We start from the raw sequence: 18,931 nt of genomic DNA, 5'->3' as shown, positions 1-18,931 counted from the left end.
AGAAATGGTAGAGAAGGGGGTGGCAAATCTTTCCTTCCTCCTTCCCCCCTCCCTCATCTCCCCATGTCCATTCCCCCTCACCATAAGTAGACTCTCAAGTCGAGTCACCTCCTGCTCCAGTCCTTGCAGCTCTGGAAACTGGCCCCGATAGTCATCCAGGGCAGAGCTCAAGGCCCCCAGGGCTTCTTCCAGTCCTGTGTCCCTTGGCCCTGCTCCCTGCTCCGGCAGCCCCTTCTGGGGAGGAACTTTGGCCTCCATTAGGGGAATACCAGCTGCCTCCTGGACTGGAACCTGGGGCACCACAGGGGGACTAGGGGCATGGTCTATGAGGGGTGACTGTGTGGGTGTGGGATCTGTGTGTGAAAAAGCAGGGTATGAATGGGGGTAAGGTGAGTCTGAATGTGGGGGTACAGGGTCTGAGTGCAACAGGGTTGGGACTGGGGAAGAAGAAACATGGTTTATGAGTTCGGGGCTGGTGACTGGGCACATAGGGGCAAGGTCTTGGGTACAGCCATGGTCAGAGTGCAAGGGGTCACGCTCTGGATCAGAGGGGATTGAGTCTGGGCAAGGAGAGACGGGATCTAGGTGGGACGGGATGGAGTCTAGATGAGGAAAATCAGACTCAGATGGTCTTGGATGTGAGGGAAAGGAGTTCAGATTTAAAGTGACTGATTCTGAGGGTGAGGGGGTAAGGCTTTCATGCAGAGTGGTTGGGTCTGAACAAGAAAGGGTGGGGCTTGGCATTAAGGGGTCTGGATGTGCCTCTGGGCCAGGAAGTGGGGTAGTGTCAGTAGAGTCTGGGTATACAGAGGAGGGGAGGCCTGGGGCATGGCTTTCCAAGGCCACAGATTCATTGGTAGCCTCTGCCAACGCGGCATCCACACTTGCCTCGCTAATATGGCTCAGAGTTCGGCTGTAGGGGATATGCCCGTTGGCCAAGACTGGGGGTTTGGCCCCCTCCTCCTCCAGGGCCTCCCCTGAGGTATGGGGAATCTCTGACTGAGAGAAGGCAATGTGGATGGGAGGAGCCTCGGGTTGTTGCACGAGGGGCCGAGAGGGTGGGGTGAGGCGGGCTGCCCCTGAGAGCTGGGGGCTGGAAGAGTCATCTGAAGACTCTGAGGACAGGGACCAAGCCGTTCCATTCTCTAGTTCCTCCTGACGACGGAGCATATTCTGGCAGGGAGAAGCAAGGGAGAGAGGCATGTAAGGAAGAGATGAGACATGGCCCAATCAGAGCCCCTCAATTCATCCATTCATCCCCTTCCAATCAGACTCTATTGCCTAAGGCTGGGTCAGAGGAGAAAAGAGGGAAAGACTCTTCGGGTCTTGAGGTGATACCCCCACTGAAGACAGTTACATGGACAGCTTGCCTTGAGGGGCTGAGTGATCTTGCACAATGGGCCATTCCTTGGGGCAGAGTTGGTGAAGTGACCCTCTGAATCCCTCAAGGAGGGGAGGTTAGGGAATACTCACATAGAAAGCCTGTTCCCGCAGTGAAGGGGTGTCTGGAGGACTCTGACTATAGGTGGAAAAGCGTTTGCTGACAGTGGAGGTCTTGGTGACTGTGGAAGCTGCTGAAGGTTGGTCATCCTTGTCAAAAGGGCTAAAAGGAAAGTCAGGGTATTGCTTGAGACAGGAACAACTGCCCTCTCCCCGATCTGATGAGAGGCCACTTCTCTTCCTTTGTTATATGGCAGCCCCCTCTCAGGCACTAACCTCCAAGTGACCTCAAGGCTGAGCTTGATGGTGCCCAGGTCATTAATATCCACAGCCACAACTTGAGGGAGAGCAGCAAACAGGTCTTTGGTCTCACAAGAGACACTTCCCACGACCACGTGGTTAGCCAAGCTCTTTAGCTCTGTGACCTGTGGGGCAGGCCAGGGGGACAGTGAGCCAGCAGCAGTGGGGAGAGCTTGTGTCTACCCAGGACTGTGGTTGGGGATGGAGAGGGCTGAGGCCATGGGGAGAAGGGAAATGTAGTTACCTTGATGGAGAGGAATTCTGTGAGCAGCGGCAGGAAGACCATGTCCTCGCTGTCCCAAACCTGTTTCCCACTGCTTTCAATTCGTCCGCGTAGCTTCCAGCGCTGACGCCCATATTTCATGTAGATCTGAGGAGGAGGGAAAGTGAGCAACCTCAACCCACTGCCTGACAGAGAAGTGATAGCAACTACCAGACATAAGGATGGCAACTGTGAATCACTCCCCCTGAGAGACAGAGATGATCCACAGGTTAGAAACAACTTCTTCCCCAATACCTTCCTCCCCAATCACTATTTCCACAGTACCTCATACTGGTCTCCAACACACAGCCGGGCAAAACCTGCTAGCCCTGAAAATAGAATGAGAGAGAATCTGAGAGCTTTCAAGTCTCCTTCCCTCTTTTTGGGTTCCCTATGTCCCCCTATATCTTTTCCCTAAGCTAGGATATAACCTTTCCCACCAGTTATACACACCTTTCATTTTGAGATGGAATTCACCTAATTGTCCTTCAAGTTCACTTTCCAGCAAACACATGCTCTGGGGGCAGGAAAGGAGAGAGAATCAGGAAGCACTATCCCCTCTCAGGCTACCCCAAAAGTTTTACAAAGGAGCCTCGCCCCACTCTCCTCCTTTGTTCTTGAGATGCCAATCAACCTTCTCACCTCAGTGTATTCTCGGTGCCCACGAGTAGCCTCAGCCAGGCTGTCCCTGGCCTCACGACTCCCAGGAGTCCCTGAAGTATAAGCCTTAACCATGTTGTGTGCTCCATCTCGTAAGCGCCGTTGGATGCAATATCCATCATATAGCTCATCAATCTGGAGAAGAGGACCAAGAAGGGATCAAAGGAGGGTGGAGATGAGTGAGAAGCATCCAAACAGGCAGCCCCAGAGGACCAAGCAACCTCATCACCATTGGTTCTGTAATCTGGGAACCCCCAAAAGTCGCCCCTTCCACCCAAAGAGAAAAGCACCAGCCCTGGCATCTTAACTCAGTATCTCAATCTTTCCCTTGCTTCCCTCTACCAATCTCCATCAAGGTTCTATGTCTCTCTCCCACCACTTTTACCTTACTGACATGGAACTCCAGGCGCCGGAGGAAACGCTCAATAGATTTCACTTGCTGAGGAAATGAAGGTTTTGATGAGAAAAGGACTGGTTGGAGTGTGGGGGAAGGGAGAAAGGGGCTACCTCCTCCTGCACCCTTTCCCCAACCCTCTGACCTCTCACACCCTGACTTACTTATCCTCTTGGTCAGCCTCCAGCTTCTGTCTCAGATTCACTTACCTTGTCCAACTCGTAGAGAAAGCCCTGTATGAGGAAAAAAAAAATTAAAACAAGATGAGAAGCCTAAAAGATGGGGGTGCTGGATAGCATGGGGATGTAACACTGAGAATGAAGGATCTATTGCCCTATTGTTGTGTGGATAAGGTGAGAGAAATTTTGAAAGGGAATGGAGGAGGGAGATAGAAGCCTATTGGACTTAGCTGGTTGTGTGAAGGACTCTCACCAGTTCCTGTCCCTGAAAATGGTTGTGAGAACAGGAAGGGCAAAGGGAAAAGGTGGGGATGTGCTGGAGCCAGCTCCAATCCCCTGGCTAGAACTGGTTGTTAAGTGTTCAGTGTGAGCATTTATTCCTCAAAAATATGAGCATGTGACACATCAGGGTATGATATATTGCTTTGTTGATTGTATAGACTTGAGGAAGTCATGGATGGAAAAAATCTTAATAATGTAGATTCAATTTAAAAGTGTGTCTGCTTATATTATCGCACCCTGCCCCTAGTCCCCCAGCCAGCTGCTAAACATTTACCTGAACACTGCTGGCTAAGCCCGTCCTTATCCTATCATTCTTTATTCCCTAACCCATATTCAAGATTGTGAAGGGTTCTGAGAGTTGGAGGATGTTGTGAAATGACCCTTTGTGCACTGAGTTTTTAACTTAAATTAGATTCTGTTCTGTGTCATTAATGCCAGAGAGGACCCTTTGACAGCTCTGTAAGACCTGGGATCAATGGGCACAGGGGTGGGGTTGGGGAGATGGGGAATGGCACAGCTTAGGAACACCTGGCTACTTCCTGAGTCAAGAAGTGCCCCAGGTATGAAACTGAGAGAAGGCCAAGAAGAGAGCCAGGGGTGGGCCAAAATAAAAATTTAAAAAAGACACTGAAAAGGAAGAGCCACTCCTGAGGCTGGAAGGTGGAACTCTGCTAAGAGCACAAGTTTGATCTGCTCTATGGGACAAGAGTAACACTGGTCACTTGGGATGGGCTTGCAAAGCCAATCACTGGATTCAAACCACATCAGCAAAGGGGACCTGAGAACCCGTGAGTCCCTTATCTTACAGAGGAGCAAACAGAACCACAAAGAAGTATCTTCCAAGAATTGCCACAGTCAGTGGCAAAGCCAAGCTCAGAATCTAGGTCTCCTGATTCTTAGTCCAAGACCCTATCCACTATTGCAAACTCTTTGTTACAACTTTGAGTCCTTTGTACCTTTTAGTTTTCCTTGATTAAAATCACTTCCTTTAATCTATAGCAATAGTAGGAGAACTTTTGGGTACCTCAGTGAAGAAAAGGGGGGAAAAAACCAAATAGATTAGATGAGGGAATAAGTCCTAGAGGAATTCAATTAAATTTCATCAGTTTTGATTAAGCAATGGATAGAGTGCTGGACCTGGAGTCAGGAAGACTCATCTTCCTGAGCTCAAATCTGGCTTCAGACACTTACTGGCTGTGTGGTCCTGGGCAAGTCACTAACCCTGTTTGCCTCAGTTTTCTCATCTGTCAAATGATCTGGAGAAGGAAATGGTAAACCACTCCAGTGTCTTTGCCAAGAAAACCCTCAGTGGGGTTACATGAGTAGAATATGACTGAATGATGGTGTTTAGTGCTAGGATGTTGGGGATATGAAACCAAAAATTACACAACCCCAACCCTCCAGGAGCATACACAAAATTAGGGGGTTACAATATGTATAGAAATAAACATGTCAATGGTTGTTTAGGGAAAGAAAGATACTAATAACTGGGGGAGAAGAAAGCTTGGTTCACAGAGAAGTTGGTAGCTGTACCTGAGTAAGGTTCTGAAGGGATACAAAGGTTATGACAAGGGATGTGGAGGAGGGGACTGTACCTTCCAGGTATGGGAGAAGGTCTGGATGTATGAATGCATAGACATGGAATGTTGAATTTAGGGGAGAGTTAGTGGTCCTGCTTGGCTGGATGCAAAGGGTGTGAACTGGATTAATATGAAATAAAACTCGACCTGATTGGAATTTGATTGGGGAGGGCCTTGAAGCTAGTTTGAGAGTCTGTATTTGATATGACAGTAGGAAGCCACTGGAGGAAGTCCAGGGTCACTCCTGGGTTTTGGGAAGACTGTTTTGGCAGAAATGTGGAAGGTGGAAGAGGAAAGTATCTGGATGCAGAGAGACTGTTTAGAAGGCTATTACTGATAGTTCAAACTTCTGGAATCAGAAAAGAATCCAAAAATGTCCTAGGTGCATTATGAATCCCATGAGTGGCCTCTCTTAAGCTTGAGCCATCTTAAGCAATTGCAGGGAGAGACCCCTCCCAAGAGACAGTAACTAGGAATCAGCCCAACCACATTCCAATACAGAGAGATTGTTTTGTCTCCCCCATCTCCCCTTAAGGGCCTAGGTCTCCTCCCAACTCATGCAAGTGGTTTAAAGGAAAGGAAGGGTCCCAAATCACTCACCAGCCTAGAGTTTCTCTTGGATTCTCTGATTTGAACTTGGAGTTTCTCCTGTTCTAACTGATGCACCTCCAGGTATGCCCTGGGGAGGAGTGTGAAAATGTTTAGGATGGTGGTCCCACCAATTCTTCCCAGGCAGATTCACATATAACCCTCAAGGAGGAAACCAAGACACAGCTTGGTCTTGTATTGTATTGTCTATATTTGGCCTTCAGTCTTGGGGAGGGGGCAACTGGGCTGGGGGTATGTGGTGGAGGTGGGGGCAGGATTCCAGGTCATGGGTGGGGAAGAGAGGGGGTTAGGTAGAATTCTTGGTATAAGAGTATATGTGTGGTATAGCCTATATCAAATTACTTACTGTCTGAGGGGGAAGAAAGAGGGAGAAAAATCTGAAATTCAGTCTTATAAAAAAATGAATGTTAAAAATTGTCTTTACATGTAATTGGAAAAAAATATGATGAAAAAAGTATATGTGTGGGAAAAGAGGTTGGGGACTAGTAGGGGGTTGGATCTAAGATTTCTGAGGATGAGGGGTTCCTATGAGGAGGTTCCCCAGGATTATAAGGGAGTGAGAGGGTCCCATAGGTCATTTGGGGACTGGCCTAGAAAGGAAGAGCATCCTTACGTTAGGCCCCTCTTCAGGGCTTCATACACCTGGTCCAGCCGCTCTGGCTGAGGCACCTTTGGAGGTGGGTGTGCCATGGAGAACATTCTGGAGACTCGGACAATGGCAGGTGTTTTTCGGGGGGCCACAGGGGGGCTGAAGGCTACTAGGCTCCTGAAAAGAGGAGGCAGCAGTTCAGAATGATGACCCACAAATTCACTGGTACCTATTACATCCCCTCTCCACATATCCCATCCTTATCAGCTGCCCAATCTCGACCTTCCCCACCCTCTGCCTTCCCCTCCATACCTGCCCCCCCGGTCCTGGCCACTGAGGACACCTGCAAAGGACTGGCTCCTATTGATTCTGGCACTGAGAATTCGACGTTGGGGCCGAACAGACAGCGACATCATCGAATGAGTCCGAGAGGGGCTCCCTGATGGGAAGAGGAAGGAAGTAAAGGGAGGAATAGATGGGCAAATTCCCCAACCCTTAGGGAGCAAAGGGCCAAATGTGGAGATCAGCAAGGACACCCTCCCAGGAGTGGGAATCCCAGAGTTGCCTCCAACTCTTTCCTGGGGTCAGGGCAGAGACACAAAAGAAATGGAGCAGAGGGGTCTAGAACTGAACCCAGGGGTCCAGACTCCCAACCCTTGACCATCACATCTTGTTCCAGTTGGCTAAGCTTTGAAGGATCGAGTGAGAAGGGGGTCCTGCCCCCCTTCCATCCAATCCTTCTGTCTCTGTGACAACAGCTTTCCATTCTCTCCCTCTTCACTGTAGGATTACAGATGTAATCCGATCAGGGAAGATGAGGAGAGGAGGAGGGAGCGGTCCTCTGCTGGACCCCTAAATCCCAATCCTAGTGCGCCTTTCTTGCTCGCTGCCCTGGGGCCAACTATTTCCAACAGGGCAATCCCTGGGGTAGGAAAAGGGAGAGAAGACAGCCTCTCTGAGACACCATCTCTCAGCAGGGATATTCCCAGTAAAAACAAGAGGTAATGAGGGAAGCTCAGGCCAGAGGTAATCACAGGGCCTGCAAGACAGGTGGAGTGGGGACTCTGCTTGGCAGCTACCGGGCTCCCCTTCCTGTGGCCCTGACAACTTCCCAAACAATAATCCCACCCCTCATAACTTCTACCTTTTGCATTTTCTGTCCTCACCCAACTCCAGTGAAACCCAGAAGGGGGAAGGGATTAGGAAGGATGGCTGGGATAGGTGAAGACCCTGGGGGGTCAATGTAGTGGAGGGGAGGAGATGGAGAAAATCCTTGGCAAAAATGCATGGCAGAATCACAGCTGGTGGGAACTGGGACTGACTCAGCTCCAGAGTTGGCCCTCCCTCCATTATCTCTGGGAGATTCCCTCCCTAAACCACCCCTGTCCCCAACCCCAACAGAGACACACAGACACACGTAGACACACACAGACACACAGACACACACACACACACACCCCAAGCCTGGCCCTGGGAGGGGGCAGGAAAGGGAAAGAACAGATTCTAAAGAATGGAAGGAAGCGAGTGTTTACCCCAGAGACACGAGTGGGCGGGGCTGCCCCTTCTGGCCTCCCAGTCCTCCATTTCCAGCCCCCCCTCTTCTCACTTAAACTATTTCCCCTTCCCTAACATCCCAAGGCATGGAAGGGGAGGGAAAAGTGAAGGGTCCGGGAATGTGGGTGCTGTGCCTCGGAGGACATCTTTGCACTCAAGGCCCCTGGGGGCTGGACAGGCGGACAGGAGGAGCTTCTCTGTCCCTCCCCACTAGAGATGGGGGAAGGGAGGAGAGGCCCTGGAGGTCAGTCCCTAAAACCTTAAAGCGCCACAGAAATGTGAGCTATTAATTATTATCAGTAATAATAGTGATGCCAGCCACGAGTTGGGACCAGGATGGGGCACAGGACAAAACACAAGGACAGGGCAGGAGGTAGGAGGTAGCCAGACCCAAGAGGAGCTGAACCTGCTTCCCCGAAACCAGCCTGACCTCTGCCTGATCCCGGGCCACGGGCAGCAGGACGGGTCTACACAATCTGTCATTCTGCGCCTGCCCCCAAAACAGAGCCTGTAAGCTTGGGTTCTGGGAGACTCTGGAGCAGCCTGGGAGCTGCCGGCAGGATCGATAAATAAATGTGGCCACCCAAGTGGGGCAAGGACGTTCCTCGGCTACCTCTGTCCCCCTCCTGGGCTCTGCCCGATCCCCCAGGTCAGTCCAGAGGAGTCCCGGGGTTTAAAGCCCAGAGCTCAGCAGGGGATTCCCGGATGGGGCGGGGGGAGGGGGAAACGTTGGAAGGAGGGGTCTCGGGCTCTGGGGGTTATGACGGGAAAAGCCCCGCCCCTACCGGTCTTCCCGAGTTCCAGGAAGGGAAACCGAGTCACGGCTAGACTACTGCCCTCTTCATATCCCTATTCTGTCCACCCAAGGTCTTCCAGCTGTAGAAACCCTGAGCTGACCACTTCTCATCCCTGCCAGTCCTCTCCTAGAGGCGAGGGGAGGTTGAAGGGGGGAGGTTACCTCTCTTTCTCGAGTTCATGGCGGGTGGGGAGCGACTCCACTGCACCGGCCCTTGACCCAGCCCAGTGGAGCCGACCTGCTCGGCCCGATCAGCCGCGGTGCCCCGGTCCCGCCTGGTTGGGCTCTGCTCGGGCTCCCGCAGCAGCTGGGGCTCAGGCTCACTCTCCAGCTCCTCCCCTTGGCCCTGGCCCGGTTCCCCCGCCCAGTTCCTGCTGTTTAGCGCCTGACTCAGAGTCCCTCCGGCAGGCAGGCGGAGGGGCACTGGGCGTGACTGGGGTGGGCTCCGAGGACCCCAGTCTTCAATACTGACCTGGGGTGAGGGTGGGCCTCCTAAACTTCCCCCTACCCCCTTGGTCTGGGCGAACCTGCTAATGTAACAAAAGGGAGTGGACACACACTTATCCCTGCCCCTAAAATCTTTCCCAGGGAACCAGGCCCAGTTTAGGGGTATGCAAGATTGGCGGCCACCTACTATGTAACAAATCGGAGGCTCTAAGGGGGATACATTTACTATTCTATGCTGCACAAAGGGGCATCCTGCCATAGGGGATCGTGATCTGGCCACACAGGCAGGAACACCTTGGGTTCCGGTCCCACCTCTGACCATAGATACAGGCTATCTGTCTTAGGCTAACCTCTCAGGCTCCAGGCAATTCTCTTAAGACAAACTTGCTGAGAACTGGATGATTTGACTGTAGAGGAAGTTTTCTCACAGGGCACTCTTTACACCAATGAATTAAGAAATTGGGGCAGGGGGGCCCGGATTGCTTGTATATATATCTAATACTAGAAAATCTTTCCTAAACTGTTAATCTGACTGACTAAACCTCAGTTTCCTCATCTTTAAATTGAAGGGATTGATCACTAGATGAGCTCTACAGTTCCTTTCAGCTTTAATACAATCTACATTTTGTTCCTCATTTATACTAAGTTGTTACAGGTAGTCAGCGAAGGCTCAAAGCCTCCAGGTGGACAGTTACACCTTTCCCAGACTGAAGATGCCTTGTTCAGGTCTGGCTGGGAATCCCCCACTCCCACCCTCAGCCTGGGATGGGACCACTTAGGGTTCCAAATAGGTGAGAAATGGGAGGCCAGGGGAGATTAAATGAACAGGTCAGCATTTATCAGTAGCAAGCTTCAGAGGTGGGATGTGAAACTGAGTCTTTCCCATGGGATTCTGACCCTCCCCAGTCTGTTTCTCCTTCTGGGAGAATGAGGCTGAAAACACTCTTTTCTGTCTGCTTCCCTCCCACCAGGCACATCTCCAGTAGGGGCTCACTCTTTGCCCCTTTCCCTTTTCTGTTATCCAGGGGAAATCAGGTTAAAATGAACAGCCACAGTGGTATGGAAAGAAGGGTGCACAGAAAGTCAGGATTCCTGGGCTCTGTTCCCAGCTCTAACATTAACCAGCTGAGTGACTTTGAGTCTGTCACTTCCCTTCCCTAGATAAGATGATCTCTAAGGTTCCTTTCAGCCCTCACTTTCTATGATAAAGAGAAGTCTTGATGGGGGAGGGACCTTGCCTTGGACATTAGGGAGGATGTGGGCTTTAATACTCCTGGTACATTTTTTGAGCCCCTCCCTGGGCTAGCTTCCTCTTAGTCACTGGAGGAGCACTTTTTGAAGTAATTTCAGGAAGCCAGCATTTCTTAAAGGGCATACCCCCGGTACAGAAGAAGAAACTGAGGCACTGAAGATTGAAAACTAAGGCCAGACCCATAGAAGTAGATGGGGTGGAGGGATGTGACTGGGGTGGGAGCGTGTAGAAAGGCTCAAGTAAATCCTAAGCTTACGAAAGGGCAGCTAAGGTCAAAAACCTTGATTACATGGTCTCCTTGGGATGGGGTGGGCTGCTAGAACTATGAGACTGGGGGAGGTTGAACCCTGGAGACACTGGCAGTGGTATCAGCAGTGTGTGTGTGTGTGTGTGTGTGTGTGTGTGTGTGTGTGTGTGTGAGAGAGAGAGAGAGAGAGAGAGAGAGAGAGAGAGAGAGAGAGAGAGAGAGAGAGAGAGAGATTGTCCAGTTTATGGAGTTCTTTCTCCATAAGTGAAATGGGTATAATTGGTGGTATTCCCCTCATAAAGAAGAAGTACTTGACAGTCAGAAGGGCCAAGTGATTGGGAAAGCTTTTAGGGGACATGGGATGATAGCTGTCTTCATATACTTCAAGAACAAGCAAATAGAAAGAGGGATTAGTCCTGTGCTGCTCGGTCCCAGTGGGCAGAATTAGGAGAAGTGGGTAAAAATTTAAATTAATTTAAACAGTGGGATTAGCTGCTTCTGGAGTGGGTTCTTCCTCACTGGTGAGCTACTAAAAGAAGTTGGATAGTCATGTGTCAGATAGGATACAGAAAATATTCTTACTCAGGGAGGAGGTGGACTATTGGTCAGTTGGGGCTCAGCACAGTGCCTGGAGGCATATAGTCAGCGCTTAATAAATGTTTATTGATTGGCCAAAGTACCTGCCCTGTGCCAGGCACTGAGCTCAGTACTAAGTAAGAGATATAAAGGAAGGCAAAGGGCAGTCTTTGATCTCAAGTAGCTCACAAGGTTCCTTCCAATTCTGGCAAAATTCTTTGCCCTTGACACTGATCACACAGCTAGAAAGTCTGGAACTGGGATATGACCTCTAGTCTCATAGAGAAGGGGAAGGGAATAAGCATTTATATATAGTCCCCACTACCTGCCACATACAACATCCCTTCGAAGTAGATAATATTATCCCCATTTTACAGTTGAGGAAACTGAGGTAACTGAAGTTAAGTGACTTGCCCAGGGTCACACAGCTAGGAAATGTCTGAGGCCAGATTTGAACTCACCTTTCTGATTGGACTGTACACCAATGCCATAGATGAGTGGCTATAGACTGTTAGATTTGGCAGCGACTTTAAAGATAATCTAGGTTGGTGGAAGGAATCTTCTGATGGAATACTGTAATCCAGGGGTGGGAACCCATAGCCTCGAAGCCACTTGTGGCCCTCTAGGTCTTCAGGTGCTGTCCTCTGACTGAATCCAAGTAGCCTAGAGGCCCCAGATTCCCCACCCCTGCTAATCTATTACTGTCACTATAAAACAGATGAACAACAACCACAATAAAAACCAGACAAAAGCAAGTCTCTTAGCCTCTCTGGACCTCAACTTATCTATCTGTAAAATGGGGGGACTGGACTAAGTGACCTCTGATGTACCATTCTAATTTAAATACCCTGGTTCATATTTGCAGAGGATCAGAGATATGAAGTGATTTGTCAGAGGTAACACCTAGAACCCAGGCCTCTTATTGCCATTAATTGACCCTGACTCCTGTTCCATGGCCAAGGTCTTCAGCCTCAGGCCCTATTTCTATCTGTCCTTCAGAGCCAAAGCCAAATTAAGTGCCTGAGTCTGAGGCTGGAAGGGGATGGTGAGGGGCCAAGTTGGAGGAATGGGAGACTGGGTAAAAGTGAGGCGGGCTAGAGATAGGGACTAGACCTCTATTGGTTATTCTCAGATGAGAAAACTGGTGACACAAAGTGCTGTTCCCTGGAGTCAGGAAGGCTGGAGTTCAAATCTGGCCTCGGATACTTCCTAGCTGAGGGACCCTGGGCAAGTCATTTAACCTCTGTCTTCAGATTTCCTCGAATTTCAGTATTCCTCAACTGTAAAATGGGGCCAATAATCTCGCCTACCTTCCAGGGTTGTGAGGATCAAAGGAGAGATTAACTGTGAAACTCTCAGCGGCTTCTGGGAAGTACTTAGTAAATACTTGTTCCTTTCCCTTTCACCAGTCTAGATAAGATACCCCTTCTTTGCAGCCCACAGAGTCTTCAACCTAGAGTCACAGAAAGTTGCTTGGGGACATAGTGATTTGGTCAATCACCCAGCCATTATGTAGGTGTCAGAGGTTGGATTTGAACCCATGACAGGCTGGCTGGCTGGCTCAGAGACAGGCTCCCAATCCATCACCACTTCTTAATGCCATAGGAACCAGATTAAAATGTAACTGGGAAATAGTTAATAAAATCACTAAAAAAACAATAAAACACAAATAGCATCACATTTTTAAAACTAAGGCAGTGTGAGGTGGCAGGAATCTGATTCTGTCTGAGATTGACATCCCTGCCTGACACCAGGTGACCTCTCAAAGGAAAGGCAGTAGTAGTAAAATAGCAGTGACAGCTCATATTTCTGTATTTCAAATATTTCATTTGATCAAGACAATCCCTTCTTCTTTGGGATGGGCAGTTAGGGCAGTATTGTCCTCATTTTACAGAAGAGAAAACTGAGGCCCAGAGAAATGACACAGCGAGTCAGGGGGCAGGCCCAGGATTTCTGATCCAGATTTCCTGACTTCTGAGTCCATCATTCTTTCATTTGCCCTTTCTACCATACCACCTCTAAGGGGACCTGGGCTAAAAAAAAAAAAAAAAGAACCGGTGGATGAACCCCAGAGTTTGTAGAAAGCCCTGAGGTCCACAAATCTATTAACTATCAGGCTTCCCTGGCTGCCTTTAAGTCAGTCCCAAACAAAATTCCATCTTGTAGAGGAAGTCTTTTCTAATCCCTCCTAATTCCAGTGCCTTCCCTCGGTTAATTATTTCCTATTTAACCTGTTTGTAGTTTGCTTTGGATAAATCATTTCCTATTTAACCTGTATAAAGCTTGCTTTGAATAAATTGGTTTGCATATAGTCTCCCCTATTAAATTTTAAGTTCCTGGAGGTCAAGAGATCTTTTGCCTCCTTTTGTCCCAAGAGCTTAGCTCATTTTGTTGTGGTTCAGCTGGTTCATTCCTGTGGGACTCTTCATGACCCCATTTTGGTTTTTCTTGACAAAGTGGTTTGTCATTTCCTTCTCCAGCTCGTTTTACAGGGGAGGAAACTGAGACAAACAGGATTAAGTGAATTGACCAGGTTCACACAGCTAATAAGTGTCTGAGGCCAGATTTGAACTCAGAAAGATGAGTACCTAGTTGGTACTTAATAAATGTTTATTGACTGACTCTAAATTACAGTCCAGGCAAAGTAGCAGCACTCTTTCCTTTCTAATCTCATGGTATTCTTTTTCTTTAAAAAAAAACATTTTACTCCTGGTCCCCAAAAGGGGAACCATGTGTGTCCCTCTCAAAGAAGGAATAAAAAATGTCTCTTCTCCGAAGCTCTTGTCCCAATTCTGCCTTTCATACAGTCTAGGTTAATAGTATCACCAAAAAAAAAAAAAATTTTTTTTTACTCCAATTCATCTGGGGAGCCCACAGCGTGATTCCTCCAGCACCACTTCTCACAAGCTCTAGCTGTGTGACCAAAGTCACTTAAATTCTGAGTCTCCGTTTCCTAATCTGTAAAGAGGCAGTAACAACATTCCCTACTTGAACTATATTGTGATAGCCTCTTAGTTGGCCTCCCTGCCTCAAACCTTTTTCTCTTCGGACCCATCCTCCAGCCAGCTGTCAAAGCTATATTCTTAATGCACAGGTCTAATCACGCCACTTCTCTACTCAATAAACTCCACTGGCTCCCTCTATCACCTAAGAATCCTTCACACCCTGGCCACAACCTCTTTTTTCAGGCTTCATTACACATCACTGTCTTTCATATACTCTGAGGTCCAATCAGACTGAACTTTCTGTTCCTCACATAAGACATTCCATCCTCTCTCTTTTTGCATTTGCCCAGGCTGTCTCCCACTCCTGGCACCCACTTCTTCCTCACCTCTGCATCTTAAATTCCCTAGTCTCCTTTAAAGGTCACCTTAAGTGACAGATGCTATGAATCTTCTGCTGATTCCCCCAGATGCAAATGCCTTCACCCAAGTAATAACCATGTATTTATTTTGTATATATCTTCTATATACTTACATGTATACATCAGTTAGTCAGTCAACAAACATTTAAGTCATTATTGTATGCCAGACACTGTGCTAAGCACTAGAGACACAAAGAAAGTCCTGGCACATGTTTGTTGATATAATATAAATAAATGCTAACTATGGTTGTTGTTGTTATAAAAGCCTATAGACATGTGCAAATAGTTTTACACCTGGCAGGAGGGGGCAGGAGCCCAGGCTAGGTTGCCAACTAGCATGTTGGAAAAAGCACTTATCTTTCATCCAGACCACCTGCAGTCCAGCCACAATCCTGTATCCCTGACCTCTCAGCCTCTTCCCAACCTGAGGGTTTTCTCAGTTTTTCTCATCTATAAATTCCAGTTGATTCTACCTACCTATAGAGGTAGGCGCGACATACTTTACAAGGTTTGATTTTTTTTTTTAACTTTGACTGATGATTTCACTGGAGTAGCAGGGAGCTCCCAATGGGGAAACTCCCGGTTCTAAAGCAGATCTGCGGGCAATTATTATACAACCTAAAGTTTTATAGAGTTGCCTGGGATGGGGGTGGAAGGACTCTGAGAAATTAAATGACTTGCCCAGGGTCTCTCAGCCAGTGTGTGTCAAAGGCAGACTTGAACCTCGACGTTCCACACAGAGGCCAGACCTTTAGCCCACTGCCTGTCCTTGTGAGGAAACCTTAACTTTTTTTTTTTTTTAATGTTTGCTATTCTTATTAAAAGTAGCCTGGACAACAATGTCACTCCGTGGGCACAAGCTGAAAGAGAGAGCCCAAACTCCTGGGTCCTGTTCACAGCTCATTCCTAGCCTCTTTCTCCAGAAGCCTCTCTCGGACCCACTCCCTCACTACCTTTCTGCCTCGGCGCTGAGGAGGTGACAGTGTCAGGAACTCAAGTCCGAGGGCCTCCCTCCCTTGCCTTCCCAGGCTGGCAAAGGGCCCACGCTGCGGCCACCGCACGCGCTGAGCCAGAAGTCTGCCACCTGCCGCCCGTCCCCTTCGCTGGGACCGAGCAGCCAGCTAGCAAAGCCACCCGCCCACACCGGCAACCCTGATCCCCTCTCCAGAGAGCCCCCAGCCTCAGGGCGGGCCTGGAGTGAGCCCCTCCCTGGGAGGGGCGGGGGAACAGGATGTAAACAGTGGCCAGGAGGACGGGGCGTGTAGGTGGAGGGGGATGCCAGACGGCGCAGCAGGACCAGATTTTGGATGTCCGAGTGCCTCCTAGATCAGAGCTGCAATCCCCCAGGGTGGGGCCCCCTGGATCCGCACGGGTTAAACCTCCTCCCCTCTTCCCAGGGCCTTGCCAACCCCTTTGTCCCAGAGCCACGCCCCCAGCCCCCTCCCCCTCCTTCCCCATGACAACCGCCCCAAACCCTTCAGCTGACGCACAGCCCGAATTGGCGACTCCGACTCCTCCCCAGCACCCCCCGCTTCCCCTCAAGCAGGGCGCTCAGGCTGAGGGTCTGCTAGCCTACGGGCGGAGAGCCTCCTCACTTCCTTCTCCTCCCTGTCCAAGGAGGTGCCATGTAGGCGAACAGTGCTGACCCGGGAGAGGCCGGAGGTCCGGGAGAGAGTCGGCCCAGTCAGGCTCACAAGTATTAATTTCCACCAGACCAGCAGCACCTTCAACCTTAACAAACAGAACCAGAGTCGTCTTCGGTTGCTTTGGTGCCTTGGCATGGGTAGAATGGGGTACGCGGGAGGAGGCAGGCAGGCTGAAAGTGGCTTTGCTCTCGCCATATGGGCCTCTTTTTTTTTGAACTGTCACCCTCTCCAGCCATCACCCCAGGCACCGGGTCAGTTGCACATCCTGGTCAGGCCCCTCCCTCCCAAGGGTCAGCTGGTCACATTCCCAAGGCTGTAGGCTCACAGAGTACTTGGGGGCGGAGGCGGAGGGACCCTGTGGCTCACCCCATTACGAAGCAGGGAGGGAGTGTGGGAGGGACTTTGTCTCCCCTCCTTAGGGGCCGGCCTAGAGGAACTATATGAGCCCCCCCCAGCCAACAAGAGGAGGGGTGCCTGCAAAGGAGTGACTCAGCCTGGGACCCCTCCTGTTTTCCGTCAGCTTTTCCATCTGGCCAGAGAGCCACCTCTCCCAGGGCTGGGCTTGGGTGCTGGAGCCTCCAGGATTAGGCGCAAAAGCTATGTATAACTACCTCACTGAGCCCAAAGAATTTTGGGGGCTGCATCCCCCCTCAGCAGCTGCTTTAGTTCCTTTGAGCCCTCTAGCTCCAGACCTCTTAACCTAGTCCCTTATACCCGGAGCAGAGATACTGAGCAGATGGATAGACTCCCATAGGAGCAGGGTGGGGGCTGGGGCACAGCAAATAGAGGGGGAATATCTCCTCACTTTCATCTCCAGCTCCGGCTTGGGTCTGAACTAGCAGAGGGCGTCAGACTGGTAGTACTGGCCCTTCCTTCATCCCCAAGGATCAAGGGAAGGAGCCCTGCTACTTTCTGAAGTTAAGAACAAAACAATCTTATAAACAAAAAACTTAGGGGGCCCAGTGGGAGCTATTGTCTTAGGAAGAGAGACTCTAAGAGAGGAGGGCTGACTGATGATATTGGTTGTCCTTGATCAGCCCCCCTCTCCCATAAACTTAAACCACATTTGTTTTGTCCTCAGGATAGACTGAAATAACTATATACACGCAAGTAACTGAAAGCACTACGACCTGCAGACCGACCAAGTCACCAAAATGTAAATTCACACAGACACATGAGGAGTAAGGGGGAAGGGAATCTTCCAAAAGCGCGCAGAGCGGCCATGTAACATCCTTTGCTAATGCAGACACTATGGCTAGGGGTGGGGGCAAAAACTGAATGGGGGGGCAGGTTCTAGAACAACGTCCAACTCTTCTCCAAAGCCTTATCCCCTGCTAAAGAGCTCTGGTTTGGATTACTAGTTCTACTTTGGCTTCCTGGTCGAGGGCCCCTCAATTTGCTTAAAACCTGAGTGGGAGTGATGTCAGAGTCAAGTAATCAGGAAAAGTCTCTAAGACCCCAAACTTTTTACCCCCATTCCAAGTGTCCTCCCCCAGAGAAACACTAGCTGCAATAAGAGTGGGGAGATATAAAAGTGAGTGCCTTCCTCAGTTTCCCCATCATTGTCTCTCCTAGACCCCCCATCTTGCTTCTACCAGAACCCACCTATCTCCCCCCAGAAGCAATTTTCTCTGCCTCTACTCTCTCTTTCTTCATCAGGTCCCTTTCTGGTCTTTGCTTTCTTTAGTTCCTCTTCCCTTTCCAAATTGCTTCCTGTGGCTCAGCCTTCCCCACCCCCTGTCTCTGCCTCCCTCACTCCCTTGTATCTCCCTCCCTCCCCCCAATCTCCAGGTCTCTGCCTCCCACATGCCCAGAAGCAGCTGCTTCGACAAGCGGCAGCGGGTGGGGGCGGCTGCGGAGACAGAGTAGGGGCCACCAGCACTAGACTCCTCTCTAGATTTCCTCTCATCAAGGCAGAGCCTTTGTAGGGCTCAGCCCCCCCCCCCCATTCCTGCTCCCCCCGCGCCAGGGCAGGGGGAGAAGGCCGGGCCCAGAAACAACCGGCTGGCCTGAGATCTGGGGCACTCAAAAATGGGTCCCCCACCCCCACTCCGGCTGCCCGGCCGGCGTGGCGGGGCAGGGAGTTGTGCTTATGGTTGGGGTGGAGGAGATGGACCGGGCCCAAAGGTTCTAGGTTTCGTAGGGTGCCAGAGGAGTCCCGTTAGCTGCCTGCCTCGGATGCCCAGGAACGCCAAGGGAAGGGATTCTGGGGTGTCTGGGGCCCAGGCAGCAGGCCCAGGGTGGGGTGGGGGAGGCCAGAACCAGGCTGCAGACCCAGGTCCCAGGCTTCCCTGCACAGATTTCTCGGGTACTGGGACTGATGGCTGATGATGGCGCGGATCGCAGGCCCTGGCGCTGGAGACCCCGGTGGCAGGGCCCGGGTGGGAACAGAGTGACGTGGGGAGAAGGACCGACAGACAGGAGGGTTTGGGGTTTAGATAACACTACCCAGATTCACGTTAACCCCTGTGGCGCCGGAGGGGGGGGGGTGGAGGCGGCGGAGGGACCTGCCGGACCTGCAGGACTGGACCCCACCTTCTTCCCAGGCCCAGCCAGTAACCCTCCGCAACGCCTCGCAACCCTCGGCCCCAGACCCCCGATCCGGGCAGGGCCCGGGCGTCTTCACTCACATGGTTCCGCCGCACTGGGCTGCGCTGGGCCCGGCCGGCCCTGCCGCTCAGATCTGCCCGCCCGGCCCAGGCCTCCTGCTCCGCCGCCGTCGCTGCTGCTGAAGCCGGCGCCGGCCCCTCCCTC

At 50.7% G+C, this 18,931-nt stretch overlaps 1 protein-coding gene across 2 annotated transcripts in view; it reads right to left on the bottom strand.

The window, feature by feature from the left end:
• RIPOR1 (RHO family interacting cell polarization regulator 1) overlaps window positions 1-18,931 on the bottom strand; it is a 23,388-nt gene extending 4,457 nt beyond the window's left edge. Inside the window, exons 1-13 of one of the 2 annotated variants that reach the window (XM_072636060.1) lie at window positions 18,808-18,931; window positions 6,608-6,734; window positions 6,320-6,472; window positions 5,698-5,776; window positions 3,266-3,289; window positions 3,048-3,101; window positions 2,645-2,797; window positions 2,456-2,519; window positions 2,288-2,331; window positions 1,985-2,110; window positions 1,717-1,865; window positions 1,474-1,603; window positions 82-1,173 (exon numbers count right to left, since the gene is read on the bottom strand). In XM_072636060.1, the coding sequence (XP_072492161.1) occupies window positions 82-1,173; window positions 1,474-1,603; window positions 1,717-1,865; window positions 1,985-2,110; window positions 2,288-2,331; window positions 2,456-2,519; window positions 2,645-2,797; window positions 3,048-3,101; window positions 3,266-3,289; window positions 5,698-5,776; window positions 6,320-6,472; window positions 6,608-6,711 (2,172 nt within the window). In that variant the 5' untranslated portion in view covers window positions 6,712-6,734; window positions 18,808-18,931. Of the gene's footprint in view, window positions 1-81; window positions 1,174-1,473; window positions 1,604-1,716; window positions 1,866-1,984; window positions 2,111-2,287; window positions 2,332-2,455; window positions 2,520-2,644; window positions 2,798-3,047; window positions 3,102-3,265; window positions 3,290-5,697; window positions 5,777-6,319; window positions 6,473-6,607; window positions 6,735-8,807; window positions 8,956-18,807 lie in introns of those variants that run through there. The other variant, XM_072636059.1, reaches the window with a different exon arrangement.

Source organism: Notamacropus eugenii, chromosome 1, assembly GCF_028372415.1.
Source record: "Notamacropus eugenii isolate mMacEug1 chromosome 1, mMacEug1.pri_v2, whole genome shotgun sequence".
NCBI lineage: Eukaryota > Metazoa > Chordata > Mammalia > Diprotodontia > Macropodidae > Notamacropus > Notamacropus eugenii.
The sequence above is the reverse complement of the archived record's forward strand: the minus strand, read 5'-3'. Positions and strand labels throughout refer to the sequence as shown.